General features: G+C 48.1%; 1 protein-coding gene across 2 annotated transcripts in view; it reads right to left on the bottom strand.

The window, feature by feature from the left end:
- LOC137333517 (mixed lineage kinase domain-like protein) overlaps positions 1–14,951 on the bottom strand; it is a 38,810-nt gene that overhangs the window by 16,276 nt on the left and 7,583 nt on the right. For both annotated transcript variants that reach the window (XM_067997708.1, XM_067997709.1), the window contains exons 2-6: positions 10,506–10,971; positions 9,616–9,699; positions 6,682–6,862; positions 5,282–5,379; positions 3,877–4,012 (exon numbers count right to left, since the gene is read on the bottom strand). In XM_067997708.1, the coding sequence (XP_067853809.1) occupies positions 3,877–4,012; positions 5,282–5,379; positions 6,682–6,862; positions 9,616–9,699; positions 10,506–10,971 (965 nt within the window). The remainder of the gene's footprint in view (positions 1–3,876; positions 4,013–5,281; positions 5,380–6,681; positions 6,863–9,615; positions 9,700–10,505; positions 10,972–14,951) is intronic.

Here is a 14,951-nt window from a genome sequence, read left to right as displayed (position 1 = left end):
TTCAATCCGGAGAAATGTGAGGTAATGCATTTGGGGAGAGGAAACAAGGCAAGGGAATACACAATAAATGGGAGGATACTGAAAAATGTGGAGGAAGTGAGGGACCTTGGAGTGCATATCCACAGATCCCTGAAGGTAGCAGGACATGTAGACAAGGTGGTTAATAAGGCATATGGAATGCTTTTCTTTATTAGCCGAGGCATAGAATATAAAAGCAGGGATGTTATGCTGGAACTGTATAAAACACTAGTTAGGCCACAGCTTGAGTACTGCACACAGTTCTGGTCACATTACAGGAAGGATGTAATTGCACTAGAGAGGGTGCAGAGGAGATTTACAAGGATGTTGCCAGGACTGGAGAATTTTAGCTATGATGACAGATTGGATAGGCTGGGGTTGTTTTCCTTGGAACAGAGGATGCTGAGGGGTGATTTAATTGAGGTGTACAAAATTATGAGGGGCCGAGATACAGTGGATAGGAAGGACCTATTTCTCTTAGCGGAGGGGTCAATAACCGGGGGGCATAGATTTAAAGTGATTGGTAGAAGGATTAGAGTGGAAATGAGGACATTTTTTTTCATCCAGAGGGTGGTGGGGTCTGGAACTCACTGCCTGAGAGGGTGGTAGAGGCAGAAACCCTCAACTCATTAAAAAAATACCTGGATGTGCACCTGAAGAGCCGTGACCTGCAGGGCTACGGACCAAATGCAGGAAAGTGGGATTAGGTTGGGTGGCTCGTTTCTCAGCCGGCGCAGACACAATGGGCCGAATGGCCTCCTCCTGTGCTGTAAATATCCTATGATTCTATGAATAACTTTCAAAAAGGAATCATGTTAACTGTATCCATATGATCAATTAGTGTTAATTGTATTCAGGTGGTGCGTATCAATTGGGAGTGTAGAAGAGCATGCCAGGAGCAGCACCAGGCGTACCGAAAAATGAGGTGCCAACCTGGTGAAGCTACAACTCAGGACTACATGCATGCTAAACAGCGGAAGCAACATGCTATAGACAGAGCTAAGCGATTCCACAACCAACGGATCAGATCAAAGCTCTGCAGTCCTGCCACATCCAGTCGTGAATGGTGGTGGACAATTAAACAACTAACGGGAGGAGGAGGCTCTGCAAACATCCCCATTCTCAATGATGGCGGAGTCCAGCACGTGAGTGCAAAAGACAAGGCTGAAGCGTTTGCAACCATCTTCAGCCAGAAGTGCCGAGTGGATAATCCATCTCAGCCTCCTCCCGATATCCCCACCATCACGGAAGCCAGTCTTCGGCCAATTCGATTCCCTCCACGTGATATCAAGAAACGGCTGAGTGCACTGGATACAGAAAAGGCTATGGGCCCTGACAACATCCCGACTGTAGTGCTGAAGACTTGTGCTCCAGAACTAGCTGCGCCTCTAGCCAAGCTGTTCCAGCACAGCTACAACACTGGCATCCATCCGACAATGTGGAAAATTGCCCAGGTATGTCCTGTCCACAAAAAGCAGGACAAATCCAATCCGGCCAATTACCGCCCCATCAGTCTACTCTCAATCATCAGCAAAGTGATGGAAGGTGTCGTCGACAGTGCTATCAAGCGGCACTTACTCACCAATAACCTGCTCACCGATGCTCAGTTTGGGTTCCGCCAGGACCACTCGGCTCCAGACCTCATTACAGCCTTGGTCCAAACATGGACAAAAGAGCTGAATTCCAGAGGTGAGGTGAGTGTGACTGCCCTTGACATCAAGGCAGCATTTGACTGAGTGTGGCACCAAGGAGCCCTAGTAAAATTGAAGTCAATGGGAATCAGGGGGAAAACTCTCCAGTGGCTGGAGTCATACCTAGCACAAAGGAAGATGGTAGTGGTTGTTGGAGGCCAAGCATCTCAGCCCCAGGGCATTGCTGCAGGAGTTCCTCAGGGCAGTGTCCTGGCCCAACCATCTTCAGCTGCTTCATCAATGACCTTCCCTCCATCATAAGGTCAGAAATGGGGATGTTCGCTGATGACTGCACAGTGTTCAGTTCCATTCGCAACCCCTCAGATAATGAAGCAGTCCAAGCCCGCATGCAGCAAGACCTGGACAACATCCAGGCTTGGGCTCATAAGTTGCAAGTGCCAGGCAATGACCATCTCCAACAAGAGAGAGTCTAACCACCTCCCCTTGACATTCAACGGCATTACCATCGCCGAATCCCCCACCATCAACATCCTGGGCGTCACCATTGACCAGAAACTTAACTGGACCAGCCATATAAATACTGTGGCTACGAGAGCAGGTCAGAGGCTGGGTATTCTGCGGCGAGTGACTCACCTCCTGACTCCCCAAAGCCTTTCCACCATCTACAAGGCACAAGTCAGGAGTGTGATGGAATACTCTCCACTTGCCTGGATGAGTGCAGCTCCAACAACACTCAAGAAGCTCAACACCATCCAAGATAAAGCAGCCCGCTTGATTGGCACCCCATCCACCACCCTAAACATTCACTCCCTTCACCACCGGCGCACTGTGGCTGCAGTGTGCACCATCCACAGGATGCACTGCAGCAACTCGCCAAGGCTTCTTCGACAGCACCTCCCAAACCTGCGACCTCTACCACCTAGAAGGACAAGAGCAGCAGGCACATGGGAACAACACCACCTGCACGTTCCCCTCCAAGTCACACACCATCCCGACTTGGAAATATATCGCCGTTCCTTCATTGTCGCTGGGTCAAAATCCTGGAACTCCCTTCCTAACAGCACTGTGGGAGAACCTTCACCACACGGACTGCAGCGGTTCAAGAAGGCGGCTCACCACCACCTTCTCAAGGGCAATTAGGGATGGGCAATAAATGCCGGCCTTGCCAGCGACGCCCACATCCCGTGAACGAATAAAAAAAAAAAAAAATTGGGAATTCTCATGTATCCATTTATAAGAGAACTGATCTGGGGTGTGGTGTGTGTTGTTGTGTGGAACTCTATGAATAAAGGCTTGGAAGCAATTGAAGACCATGCTCTGGTATTCCATCCTTCACCACCGGGCTATCCAGTTTACAACAGTTGGATAAATACTTGAAGTGGAAAAATTTGCAGGGCTTTGGGAAAAAGCTCTTTCTGGATAGGTCTTTCAAAGAGCTGGCACAGGCACGATGGGCTGAATGGCCCCCTTCTGTGCTGCATCATTCTATGATTCTAAAATCTATTTAGGTTGAGGAAATACCCAGTGCAATGTAGGGAGGGATGGGTCTCGTGAAAGTGATGCCCAAACCTCTACCTTGTTGCTTTAGCTGGTGCCGACCCTTCAGTCAAACTGTTCTGGTAGCCAGAGACACACAATTCCCACTGTTAAAGGAGAGGGGAATGTTTCTCTGCAGTTTTGCATTTGTGCGGAGATCCAGTGGCAGCTCACGAGATGTGGGGGTGATCAAAACTAGAGCTCATAAATATAAGATACTCACTAATAAATCCAATAAAGAATTCAGGAGAAATTTCTTTACCTAAAGAGTAGTTAGAATGTGGAACTTTCTCCCACATGGAGTAGTTGAGGCGAATAGCATAGATGCCTTTAAGGGGAAACTTAATAAGTACATGAGGGAGAAAAGAATAGAAGGGTATGTTGGTAGGGTGAGATGAAGTAGGGTGGGAGGAGGCTCATGTGCAGCATAAACACCAGAACAATCCAGTTGGGCCGAATGGCCTGTTTATGTGCTGTAAATTCTATGTAATTCTAAAGTTCCCACAATTTATATTGGAGGGCCGTCGGCTGTAGGGGTTTGAATTGTCATCAGAGCTGCCACGTTCACCAAGGGCCATTGTGACACTGAGTTGAAAATTATACCATGTGGGATTTCAGAAGATGCAGTCGGTTTTCCAAAATAGCCCCGTACTTTTAACCCTTCGCTTACCAGTAAACGCCTCTGGCAGTGTCCAGAGACATGCGAACCCGCGTTGACCAAGGGAGCGGCTGCTTGCTGCCCAGTACTTTCCTCAGGGTCCCGTGCTCGCAGTACTCCATCACGATCAAGAACTCAGCCTTGTGAGCTAAAGGCACAGATGCAGAGGGTCAGTTGTTAACTTACTGCGCGAGAGGCCTCTGCCTGCTTTTCAAATGTGAAAACATTCATCGCTCCATCTTTGGTGGCCGTGCCTTCAGCAGTTTGGGCCCTAAGCTCTGGAATTCCCTCCTTAAACCTCTCTGCCTCTCCATGTCTCTCTCCTCCTTTAAGACACTCCTTAAAATCTATCTCTTTGACCAAGCTTTTGGTCATCTATCCTAATGTCTCCTTCTGTGGCTCAGTGTCAAATTTTGTTTGATAATCGCTGCTGTGAAGCTCCTTGGGACGTTTTACTACATTAAAAGTGCTATATTATTGCAAGATGTTGTTGTTGTTGTTGTTTGGCTTACTCCTGTTCCTAGATTAGGAAGTGTTTGAGAGTAGGCAGGGTGACTCCATCACACTGGCTTTCCCCTGCACTAATCTTATCCTTCTTATGTAAGTTATCCTATTTGGATTGGGACACAGATACGTATCTGACAGACTGTTACTTTGTGACATAAAATCGGGGACGCGCAAGAGGCCAGAATTGGAGGAGCGCAGGGATCTCGGAGGATTGTAGGGCTGGAGGAGGTTACAGATATAGGGAGGGGCGAGGGCCATGGAGGGATTTGAGAACAAGGATGAGAATTTTAAAGTTCAGCCCCTCAAGTCTGTTCTGTCATTCAATTAGATCATGGCTGATCTGTATCTTAACTCCATTTACCCGTCTTGGTTCCGTACCCCTCAATATCCTTACCTAACAAAAATCTATCAATCTCAGTTTTGACATTTTCAATTGACCCCCAGCCTCAACAGCTTTTTGGGGGAGAGTTCCAGATTTCCACTACCCTTTGTGTGAAGAAGTGTTTCCTGACATCACCCCTGAAAGGCCTAGCTCTAATTTTAAGGTAATGCCCCCTTGTTCTGGACTCCCCCACCAGAGCAAATAGTTTCCCTCTATCTACCCTATCAAATCCTTTAATCATTTTAGAACAGCTCAATTAGATCACCCTTAATCTTCTATACTCGAGGGAATTCAAATCTAGTCTATGCAACCTGTCCTCATTATTCCCAGTATCATTCAAAAGTTATGCAACAGCATCACCACAGCCCTAGGATCAGTCGTAAATGGAGCCCGATCAGCAACGTTACAGTATGAATCCTAAGCCCAGGGAACTGAAAATGGAATAGTACCCTATAACTATAAACACACAAGCACTCTCCAGTCACGGTGTAAATTCACACACTTGCGCCTGTACCTGGGTTTACTCACCTTCTCCACTCATACAGATTCCATAAATATGCACAATGTTGTTCGACCTGAACTGATTCATAGTTTCAGCTTCTCTCAGGAAAATCTTCTGAACTTTGCTGCGATGGAAAAACAAGCCCAGTTACTCGATAGTGAAGGGAAGATAGTGAGAAGGTTTGGAGCATGAGGTGGTCGGTCACAGCAGGGCATCGGAGGTCCCCTGCACAGTAACTTACTAATCCCAACTGTCCTATCCACTGGAGATGCTGACTGGGAGGTTCCAGTGTCCTCTCAGAGGGCACTGGAACCTCCGAAGGATTCGAAAATATCATTTCCACACCACCTGAGGAAGGAGGAAGCCTCCGAAAGCTTGTGGAATTAAAAATAAAATTGTTGGACTATAACTTGGTGTTGTAAAATTGTTTACAATTGTCAACCCCAGTCTATCACCGGCATCTCCACATCATGGCTCTCAGAGGGGACAGAGAGAGAGAAGTTTTTTTAAAAATGGCATGAGGAAGATCTAGCTCACTCCTCAGGTTTAGGTTCAGCTTAAAGCATTTTCATTCCTCTCCTACCTTGGCGGCAACACCTTATATCCGTGTATGTACAATATTCCTAAAATTAAAATGTAGTGTCTAATGGCACCCCATTCAGAAAGCTGTAGGCCCAAGAATGCTCTATCCTGTTACCCAAACCTGTGTATTTGATTGCTTAGTTAATGCTACATTTTGTATCAAACAGAAGAAGTGAGGGGTTTCTGACAGCTCACACTTCCAGGGGCCTGAATGGCCAGCCACTACCTCACGCCTTCAGCACTTGGCTGAATCTTCACTCTCGTAACATTTCCTCAGATTAAATATTCAGCGGTTATGCAAGTAATCCAGTGATAGATAGGGAATCAATAGCCACTGTCCATTGGCTGACTAGAGCACCTACACTCAATGCTGACTGGTGGATTTTACTACCCACACTCAATGCTGATTGGCTGACTGTATCACCCACACTCAATGCTGATTGGCTAACTGTATCACCCACACTCAATGCTGATTGGCTAACTGCACCACCCACACTCAATGCCGATTGGCTGACTGTACCACCCACACTCAATGCCGATTGGCTAACTGTACCACCCACACTCAATGCTGATTGGCTGACTGCACCACCCATACTGAATGCTGATTGGCTGACTGTACCACCCACACTCAATGCCGATTGGCTAACTGTACCACCCACACTCAATGTTGATTGGCTGACTGTACCACCCACACTCAATGCTGATTGGCGGACTGTACCACCCATACTGAATGCTGATTGGCTGACTGTACTACCAGCACTCAATGCCCATTGGCTGACTTTCATAATTATGCATGACACACTAGCAAATGGTACGACCTATGCTCATTACAATCCATACTCACTTTACATTGACGGACTCACTAATGAAGCGTTTAATGGCAACGGTGTGTTTCAGGAACATTCCCTTATAATATGTGCAGTTGTCAGTTTTCAAGAAGGGTCTGCTGTCCTTCTGCAACTCGTTCATGTTGATCTCCCGGATCTCAAGCACTGGCGGACGGGAGGCTGCCTTCTTATCTGCATCTAGAAAGAAAACGGAGAGAGAACAGAAAGAACGAGACGATTACTACAGAACTAAGTCACTGTCCTGGTGGCCCAATGGTTGTTTACTCACCCCTCCGCACATCTTAAACCTCTCTACAAGATTCTAGCTTTCACAATGTATAACAGATGAATATATGACTGCACCTGTAGGCTTTGTAGTGATAAAGTCTGTCAAGGATTATATGGTAACTAGGGCTGTGCCCTGAGATAGCAAGGAGAGGGTCAGTATCAAATGAGCAGAGATGGTGAATTGGAAGTAAGCATCCATAGGGAGTCAGGTGTGTGGGGAGGAGGATGAGGGGGTCAGAGCCACATATACATCGTAAGTCCTAAACTGCAATTACCTATGTAGACAGTGAATTCTCACTCTCTCTTGCACTGATGGAAATGTAAGCAAATTGTATATATTGTATATAAATTATATAGGGCCTTGGTGAGACTGCACCTGGAGTATTGGGTACAATTTTGGTCTCTTTACCTAAGAAAGGATATACTTGCCGTAGAGGGAGTGCAACGAAGGTGCACCAGACTGATTCTTGGGATGGCGGGATTGTTGTATAAGGAAGATTGAGTAGACTAGGCCTGTATTCTCTAGAGTTTAGAACAATGAGAGGTGATCTCATTGAAACATACAAAATTCTTACAGGGCTCGACAGGGTAGATGCAAGGAGGATGTTTCCCTTGGCTGGCAGTCTATAACCAGGGGTCACAGTCTCAGAATAAAGGGTAGGTCATTTAGGACTGAGATGAGGAGACATTTCTTCACTCAGAGGGTGGTGAATCTTTGGAATTCTCTACCCCAGAGGGCTGTGGAGGCTCAGTCATTGAGTACATTCAAAACAGAGATCGATAGATTCCTAGATATTAAAGGCATCAAGGGATATGGGGATAGCGCAAGAAAATGGCGTTGAGGTAGAAGATCAGCCATGATCTTGTTGAATGGCGGAGCAGGCTCGAGGCGCCGGACGGCCTACTCCTGCTCCTATTTCTTATGTGTTCTCCTATTTCTTATGTGTTCTTATGTTCTTATAATCAAGAGATAGCACTACACCAAGGTAGGCAGCTAAGTAAGAATGTAAAGTTTGGATCAGTAATCCTAATAGAATCACAATCTGGAACGATCTATCTGAGGGAGGGAGATTGTGAGGAGAGCTCTGATGTAAAGCAGTCTACCATGTTTAAAATAGGGTGCATTGAGAAGTTTCCTTAAGGCGAAGTTCCCTCCAGCTGACAGCTTGTCACCAAAGATACAGGGCAGCTCGCACAGAGTATATCTAAATCTTTAAAAAATATATATTTTCTCCCATGTCTCTCCACTCCTCTCCGTAAGTGCGATAACCTTCACTGATCTCATTGGGACAATTATGTCTGGCCGAGTGCTCCCCTCCCATTACTGCCTATTGTAACACCTTTACTGTCCATCCCACTGAGATCAACTAACTCAGCACAGACTAGGAATTGAACCTGGGACCTTCCTGGTCTGTATGGCTCAGTTCCATGCCGGTCAGTACATCTACAGACCAAGTCAGTGGGGAGCTGTGGACCATCTGCTTTCACATTAAATGGGTTTAAATAATGAGACATGATAATAATTGCACTTAAAGTCCGTCTGAACAGTAGTTTGCAAACCATCAATGCCAAAGATTAATTTTGTTTAATATTTGTAGTGGTTGCCTGGAGCTGAGTGAGGAGTGGAAAAGTACAGAGGAAGCAAATGATTGTATGTGTATCTGTGGATAGGTATGTGTGACAGTGTGTGTGTGTGTGTGTGTGTATCTATCTGTGAGTGTGGGTAGGTGTGTTTAAGTGTATCTGTGTGTGGGTAGGGGTGTGTATGTGTATTTGTGGGTAGGTGTATGTGTGTGTCTGTGTGTGTGGGTAGGTGTGTGTATGTGTATTTGTGGGTAGGTGTATGTGTGTCCGCGCATGTGCATAGGTGAGTGTACGTGGATCTGCGGGTAGGTGTGTATATGTGCATCTGTGAGTAGGTGTGTGCAGATAGGTACATGGGTGTATGGGGGGAGTGTGTGTGTGGGTAGGTGTGGGTGTATCTGTGTGAGAGTATGTGTATGGGGAGGTATGGGTATGTGCTGCACAGGTAGGTGTGTTTAACGGAAGTTGGGGTAGCTTTCTATGTATGTGTGTGTGTCGGGGTAGGTGTTGGCGTGTTCCTGTGTGTGTGTGTGCACGCGTGGATATCTGCAGTACTCTAAACTAGTGTGCACGTGTGCAACATAACTGCATACAGAACTCAATTCAATGAATTACATTAAGCAAAGCTGCATCCATGGTGCAGAATCTCACTCGACGGGATCGTGGGTCACAGAACGGACTCTATAGTGTTAAGGGGCACCGGGAAACACGGCATCACTGAATTTAGTCTTTAACCTCTTTTGCAACCAAAACAGGAGCAAGCTGTAGAACAGCAATGAGTGCTGCCACACAACAACAACAACAACAACAACCTGCATTTATATAGCGCCTTTAATGTAGTAAAACATCCCAAGGCACTTCACAGGAACGTTATCAAACAAAAATGTGGCTGCCTGATGCAATCGGGCAGGAGAAGAGACACTGTCAGTTTCAGAACATATGGAATCGAAGACCGAGAAAAGGCTAGCCGGTCCATTGAGTCTGTCTTGTATACTGTCATGGTGTAATCACCGCCCCCCCCCCCCCGGCTGTTACAAACGGGATCCACCGCCTGTGCACACAGGCTTGATGTTACTCACTGGATATCATCATGGTCTTGATCTCTTTAATGTCGGCTTTCATCTCCTCCAGGATTGCTGAGCCATCACAGTCGTCAGGCAGATCTGCGGGGATCCGGTTTACAGAAAAGTTAGAATTTCTCCCAGAGTGACAGTTGTAATATCTCAGGGTAACATCATCAATCCCCAGAGTAACAGTTGTAATATCTCAGGGTAACATCATCAATCCCCAGAGTAACAGTTGTAATATCTCAGGGTAACATCATCAATCCCCAGAGTAACAGTTGTAATATCTCAGGGTAACATCATCAATCCCCAGAGTAACAGTTGTAATATCTCAGGGTAACATCATCAATCCCCAGAGTAACAGACAGGAAACAGAGGGGCTGAGTAAATGGTGGGGTGGAGGGAGGAATGTGTGGGGTCCTGTAGAGCTCAGTGCTGAAACAGTTCTATAAATGATCTGGAAGAAGGATGTTGCTAACTCTGGGGGTGATTTTAACCTAACCACGCCCGGCGGGAAGCTGACGGAATCGGACTGGCCTCCCGTTTCACCCCCCCCCACACCGAGTTTTACTCTCCGTTGAAGCCAATGGAATTACATTGGATTTATTCGTATACACTTTCTGCCTCCCTGTCCTCATCAAGCAGCTGGGAATAATCCGGGGAAAGTGAACTACAGCCAGTGAGGGAAGTTTAACCAGAGAGAGGAATGAAGAAAAACATGGAAGGGGGGGGGGGGTAGAACTTAGGAGGGAGTCCAATTTGCGGGGCAATAGCCCAAGGGGGAGCATAACCTCAGGTGGGACTTAATCTGTGGGACTATTACTTGGGGATAAATCTAGTCTGTAGGGGCTATAATTTGAGGACTGCGACCTGGTCTCATTACTGGCCCTCACGCTAGCCATTACCTTCCTTCACCACTTCGAAGAATTCCTTCAGAGACTTTTCATCCTGCTCTCGATCCCCCAAGTCCTCCTCTTTCCGGGTCTCCTCTTTAAAAGCACTCTGTGTTTGGGAGATGCTGATCTGTAGGATCATCATCAGGTGCTGTGCCGCGTCATTCAGACGGTCGTTGATGTGTTCGAATTTGTCATGGATGCCCGAAGCCTTCACGATCTTCTTGATGGTCCCCAATCTGGTGAAGCTCCCCACCAGGCTCTCCGCGTTTTCTAACGTCACTTCCAGCTCTTTCAGGACCTTGCTGATGAAGTTTTGCTTCTCTGGGATCTTCATGTACTGCATCATTTGCACCGATGTCATCAGCATCTCAATCCGAGAGCGCAGGCGCTGACACTGCCTCTTGTTCATCTTCACCGTTCCAAAGTGAGAGTAAATTGTTGCGGCCAGGCTAAGGATTTTGGGAACGAAATCCATCTGAGAAAAAGGGAGAAAGTAGAACAGTAATGGATACGAAGGTTAGGACACACTCCCCTTCCCGTCCCCAAAGACGCCTAGATGAGATGGACATGTACACACACAGCTACATGGAGACATACACCATTAACTCCGCAGTGGTGCACCCGATCGTCTGCTTTGGTGGAAGATCTGCAGAAACACAGTGGAAATGGCATAAAAGACATCTTTCTATGATAAAGTCGCTATATAAATGCAAAGCATTGTTGTATATTTGAGATGTTGACAATGTAAGGATGTGTATATTCGAGGTGTTGACAATGTAAAGATGTGTATATTTGAGGTATTGACAATGAAAGGATGTGTATATTTGAGGTGTTGACAATGTAAGGATGGGTATATTTGAGGTATTGACAATGAAAGGATGGGTATATTTGAGGTGTTGACAATGTAAGGATGTGTATATTCGAGGTGTTTACAATGTAAAGATGTGTATATTTGAGGTATTGACAATGAAAGGATGGGTATATTTGAGGTGTTGACAATGTAAGGATGTGTATATTCGAGGTGTTTACAATGTAAAGATGTGTATATTTGAGGTATTGACAATGAAAGGATGGGTATATTTGAGGTGTTGACAATGTAAGGATGGGTATATTTGAGGTATTGACAATGAAAGGATGGGTATATTTGAGGTGTTGACAATGTAAGGATGGGTATATTTGAGGTATTGACAATGTAAGGATGGGTATATTTGAGGTATTGACAATGAAAGGATGTGTATATTTGAGGTGTTGACAATGTAAGGATGGGTATATTTGAGGTGTTGACAATGTAAGGATGTGTATATTTGAGGTGTTGACAATGTAAGGATGGGTATATTTGAGGTATTGACAATGTAAGGATGGGTATATTTGAGGTATTGACAATGTAAGGATGTGTATATTTGAGGTGTTGACAATGTAAGGATGTGTATATTTGAGGTATTGACAATGTAAGGATGGGTATATTTGAGGTATTGACAATGTAAGGATGTGTATATTTGAGGTATTGACAATGTAAGGATGTGTATATTTGAGGTGTTGACAATGTAAGGATGGGTATATTTGAGGTATTGACAATGAAAGGATGGGTATATTTGAGGTGTTGACAATGAAAGGACGTGTATATTTGAGGTATTGACAATGAAAGGATGTGTATATTTGAGGTATTGACAATGTAAAGATGTGTATATTCGAGGTATTGACAATGTAAAGATGTGTATATTCGAGGTATTGACAATGTTAGGATGGGTATATTTGAGGTGTTGACAATGTAAGGATGTGTATATTTGAGGTATTGACAATGTAAAGGTGTGTATATTCGAGGTATTGACAATGTTAGGATGGGTATATTTGAGGTGTTGACAATGTAAGGATGGGTATATTTGAGGTGTTGACAATGTAAGGATGGGTATATTTGAGGTGTTGACAATGTAAGGATGGGTATATTTGAGGTGTTGACAATGTAAGGATGGGTATATTTGAGGTGTTGACAATGTAAGGATGGGTATATTTGAGGTGTTGACAATGTAAGGATGGGTATATTTGAGGTGTTGACAATGTAAGGATGGGTATATTTGAGGTGTTGACAATGTAAGGATGGGTATATTTGAGGTGTTGACAATGTAAGGATGGGTATATTTGAGGTGTTGACAATGTAAGGATGGGTATATTTGAGGTGTTGACAATGTAAGGATGGGTATATTTGAGGTGTTGACAATGTAAGGCTGGGTATATTTGAGGTATTGACAATGTAAGGGTGGGTATATTGGAGATGTTGACCATTTAGGGTGTGTGTATTAGTTTTTACACATGCCATATTATGTAGCAGTATAATGGTTATATTACTGGACTAGTAATCTAGAGGCCTGGACAAATAATCCAGAGAACGTGGTCCCGATGTTTACGGGGAGGCGGGGAGGGAGCGAAGGTGGTGTCAGAGGCTGGGTGACCAGGAACTACCGGGAAGGCGGAGATCCAGCCAAATTTAATGGCAGGACCTCAATAGAATTTGTTTCCCGCCCAGCAGCCGGACAGATCGAAGGCTGGATGGCAGCCGGGTGAGAAAGCCTGCTGTAGAAGGCAGCAGCCGGGGATAGTCCCCGGCAATCAAAGTGATCAGAGGTTGATGGGGGGGGGGGGGGGAGGCGGGGTTGCTCAGAGCGGAGGGAGGGAGTGCTCATGGGGGAGGATGGACAGAAATCGCGGGGGGAGAGTTCGCAGGGGGAGAGTTTGCGGCGGGGGGGGGGGGGGGGGAGAGATCGCAGGAGGAGAGATCACGGAGGGGGAGAGATATCGCGGGGGAGAGATATCGCGGGGGAAGAGATATCGCGGGGGAGAGATATCGCGGGGGAGAGATATCGCGGGGGAGAGATATCGCGGGGGAGAGATATCGCGGGGGAGAGATATCGCGGGGGAAGAGATATCGCGGGGGAGAGATATCGCGGGGGAAGAGATATCGCGGGGGAGAGATATCGCGGGGGAGAGATATCGCGGGGGAAAGATATTGCGGGGGGAGAGATATCGCGGGGGGAGAGATATCGCAGGGGGAGAGATCACGGGGAGGAGAGGTCACGGGGAGGAGAGATATCGGGGGGGAAGAGATCGCGGGGGAGAGAGATCGCGGGGGGAAGAGATCGCGGGGGAGAGATCGGGGGGAAGAGATCGCGGGGAGTGGAGATCACGGAGGGGAGATCACGGGCGGAGAGATATCGCGGGGGGAGAGATCGCGGGGGGAGGAGATCACGGGCGGAGAGATATCGCGGGGAGGGGAGATCACGGGGGGAAGAGATCGCGGGGAGGGGAGATCACGGAGGGGAGATCATGGGGAGGGGAGATCACGGAGGGGAGATCACGGGCGGAGAGATATCGCGGGGAGGAGAGATCGCGGGGAGGAGAGATCGCGGGGGGGGAGAGATCGCGGGGGCGGAGAGATCGCAGGGGGAGAGATCGCAGGGGGAGAGATCGCAGGGGGAGAGATCGCGGGAGGGGAGATCACGGAGGGGAGAGATCGCGGGGGGGGGAGAGATCGCGGGGGGGAAGAGATCGCGGGGGAGGAGAGATCGCGGAGGGGAGAGATCACGGGCGGAGAGATATCGCGGGGGGAGAGATCGCGGGGGGAGGAGATCACGGGCGGAGAGATATCGCGGGGAGGGGAGATCACGGAGGGGAGATCACGGGCAGAGAGATATCGTGGGGAGGAGAGATCGCGGGGGGGGAGAGATCGCAGGGGGGGGAGAGATCGCAGGGGGAGAGATCGCGGGGGAGGAGAGATCGCGGAGGGGAGAGATCGCGGAGGGGAGAGATCGCGGAGGGGAGAGATCGCGGGGGAGGAGAGATCGCGGAGGGGAGAGATCACGGGGAGGAGAGATCACGGGGAGGAGAGATCACGGGGGGAGAGATATCGCGGGGGGAGAGATCACGGGGGGAGAGATCGCGGGGGGAGAGATCGCGGGGGGAGAGATCGCGGGGGAGAGAGATCGCGGGGGGGAGATCGCGGGGGGAGAGATCGCGGGGGGAGAGATCAGGGGGGAGAGATATCGCGGGGGGAGAGAGATCGCGGGGGGAGAGAGATCGCGGGGGGAGAGATATCGCGGGGGAGAGAGATCGCGGAGGGAGAGAGATCGCGGGGGGGGAGAGATCGTGGGGGGAGAGAGATCGCGGGGGGAGAGATCGCGGGGGGAGAGATCGCGGGGGAGAGATCGCGGGGGGAGAGATTGCGGGGGAGAGAGATCGCGGGGGGGAGATCGCGGGGGGAGAGATCGCGGGGGAGAGAGATCGCGGCGGGGGAGAGATCGCGGGGGAGAGAGATCGCGGGGGGAGAGATCACGGGGGGAGAGATATCGCGGGGGGAGAGAGATCGCGGGGGGAGAGATATCGCGGGGGGAGAGAGATTGCGGGGGGAGAGAGATCTCGGGGGGAGAGAGATCGCGGGGGAGAGATATCGCGTGGGGGAGAGAT

This window comes from Heptranchias perlo, chromosome 16 (assembly GCF_035084215.1).
Source record: "Heptranchias perlo isolate sHepPer1 chromosome 16, sHepPer1.hap1, whole genome shotgun sequence".
In the NCBI taxonomy this organism is placed as follows: Eukaryota; Metazoa; Chordata; class Chondrichthyes; order Hexanchiformes; family Hexanchidae; genus Heptranchias; species Heptranchias perlo.
Note: the sequence above shows the minus strand (reverse complement) of the source record. Positions and strands in the feature narration are given on the sequence as shown.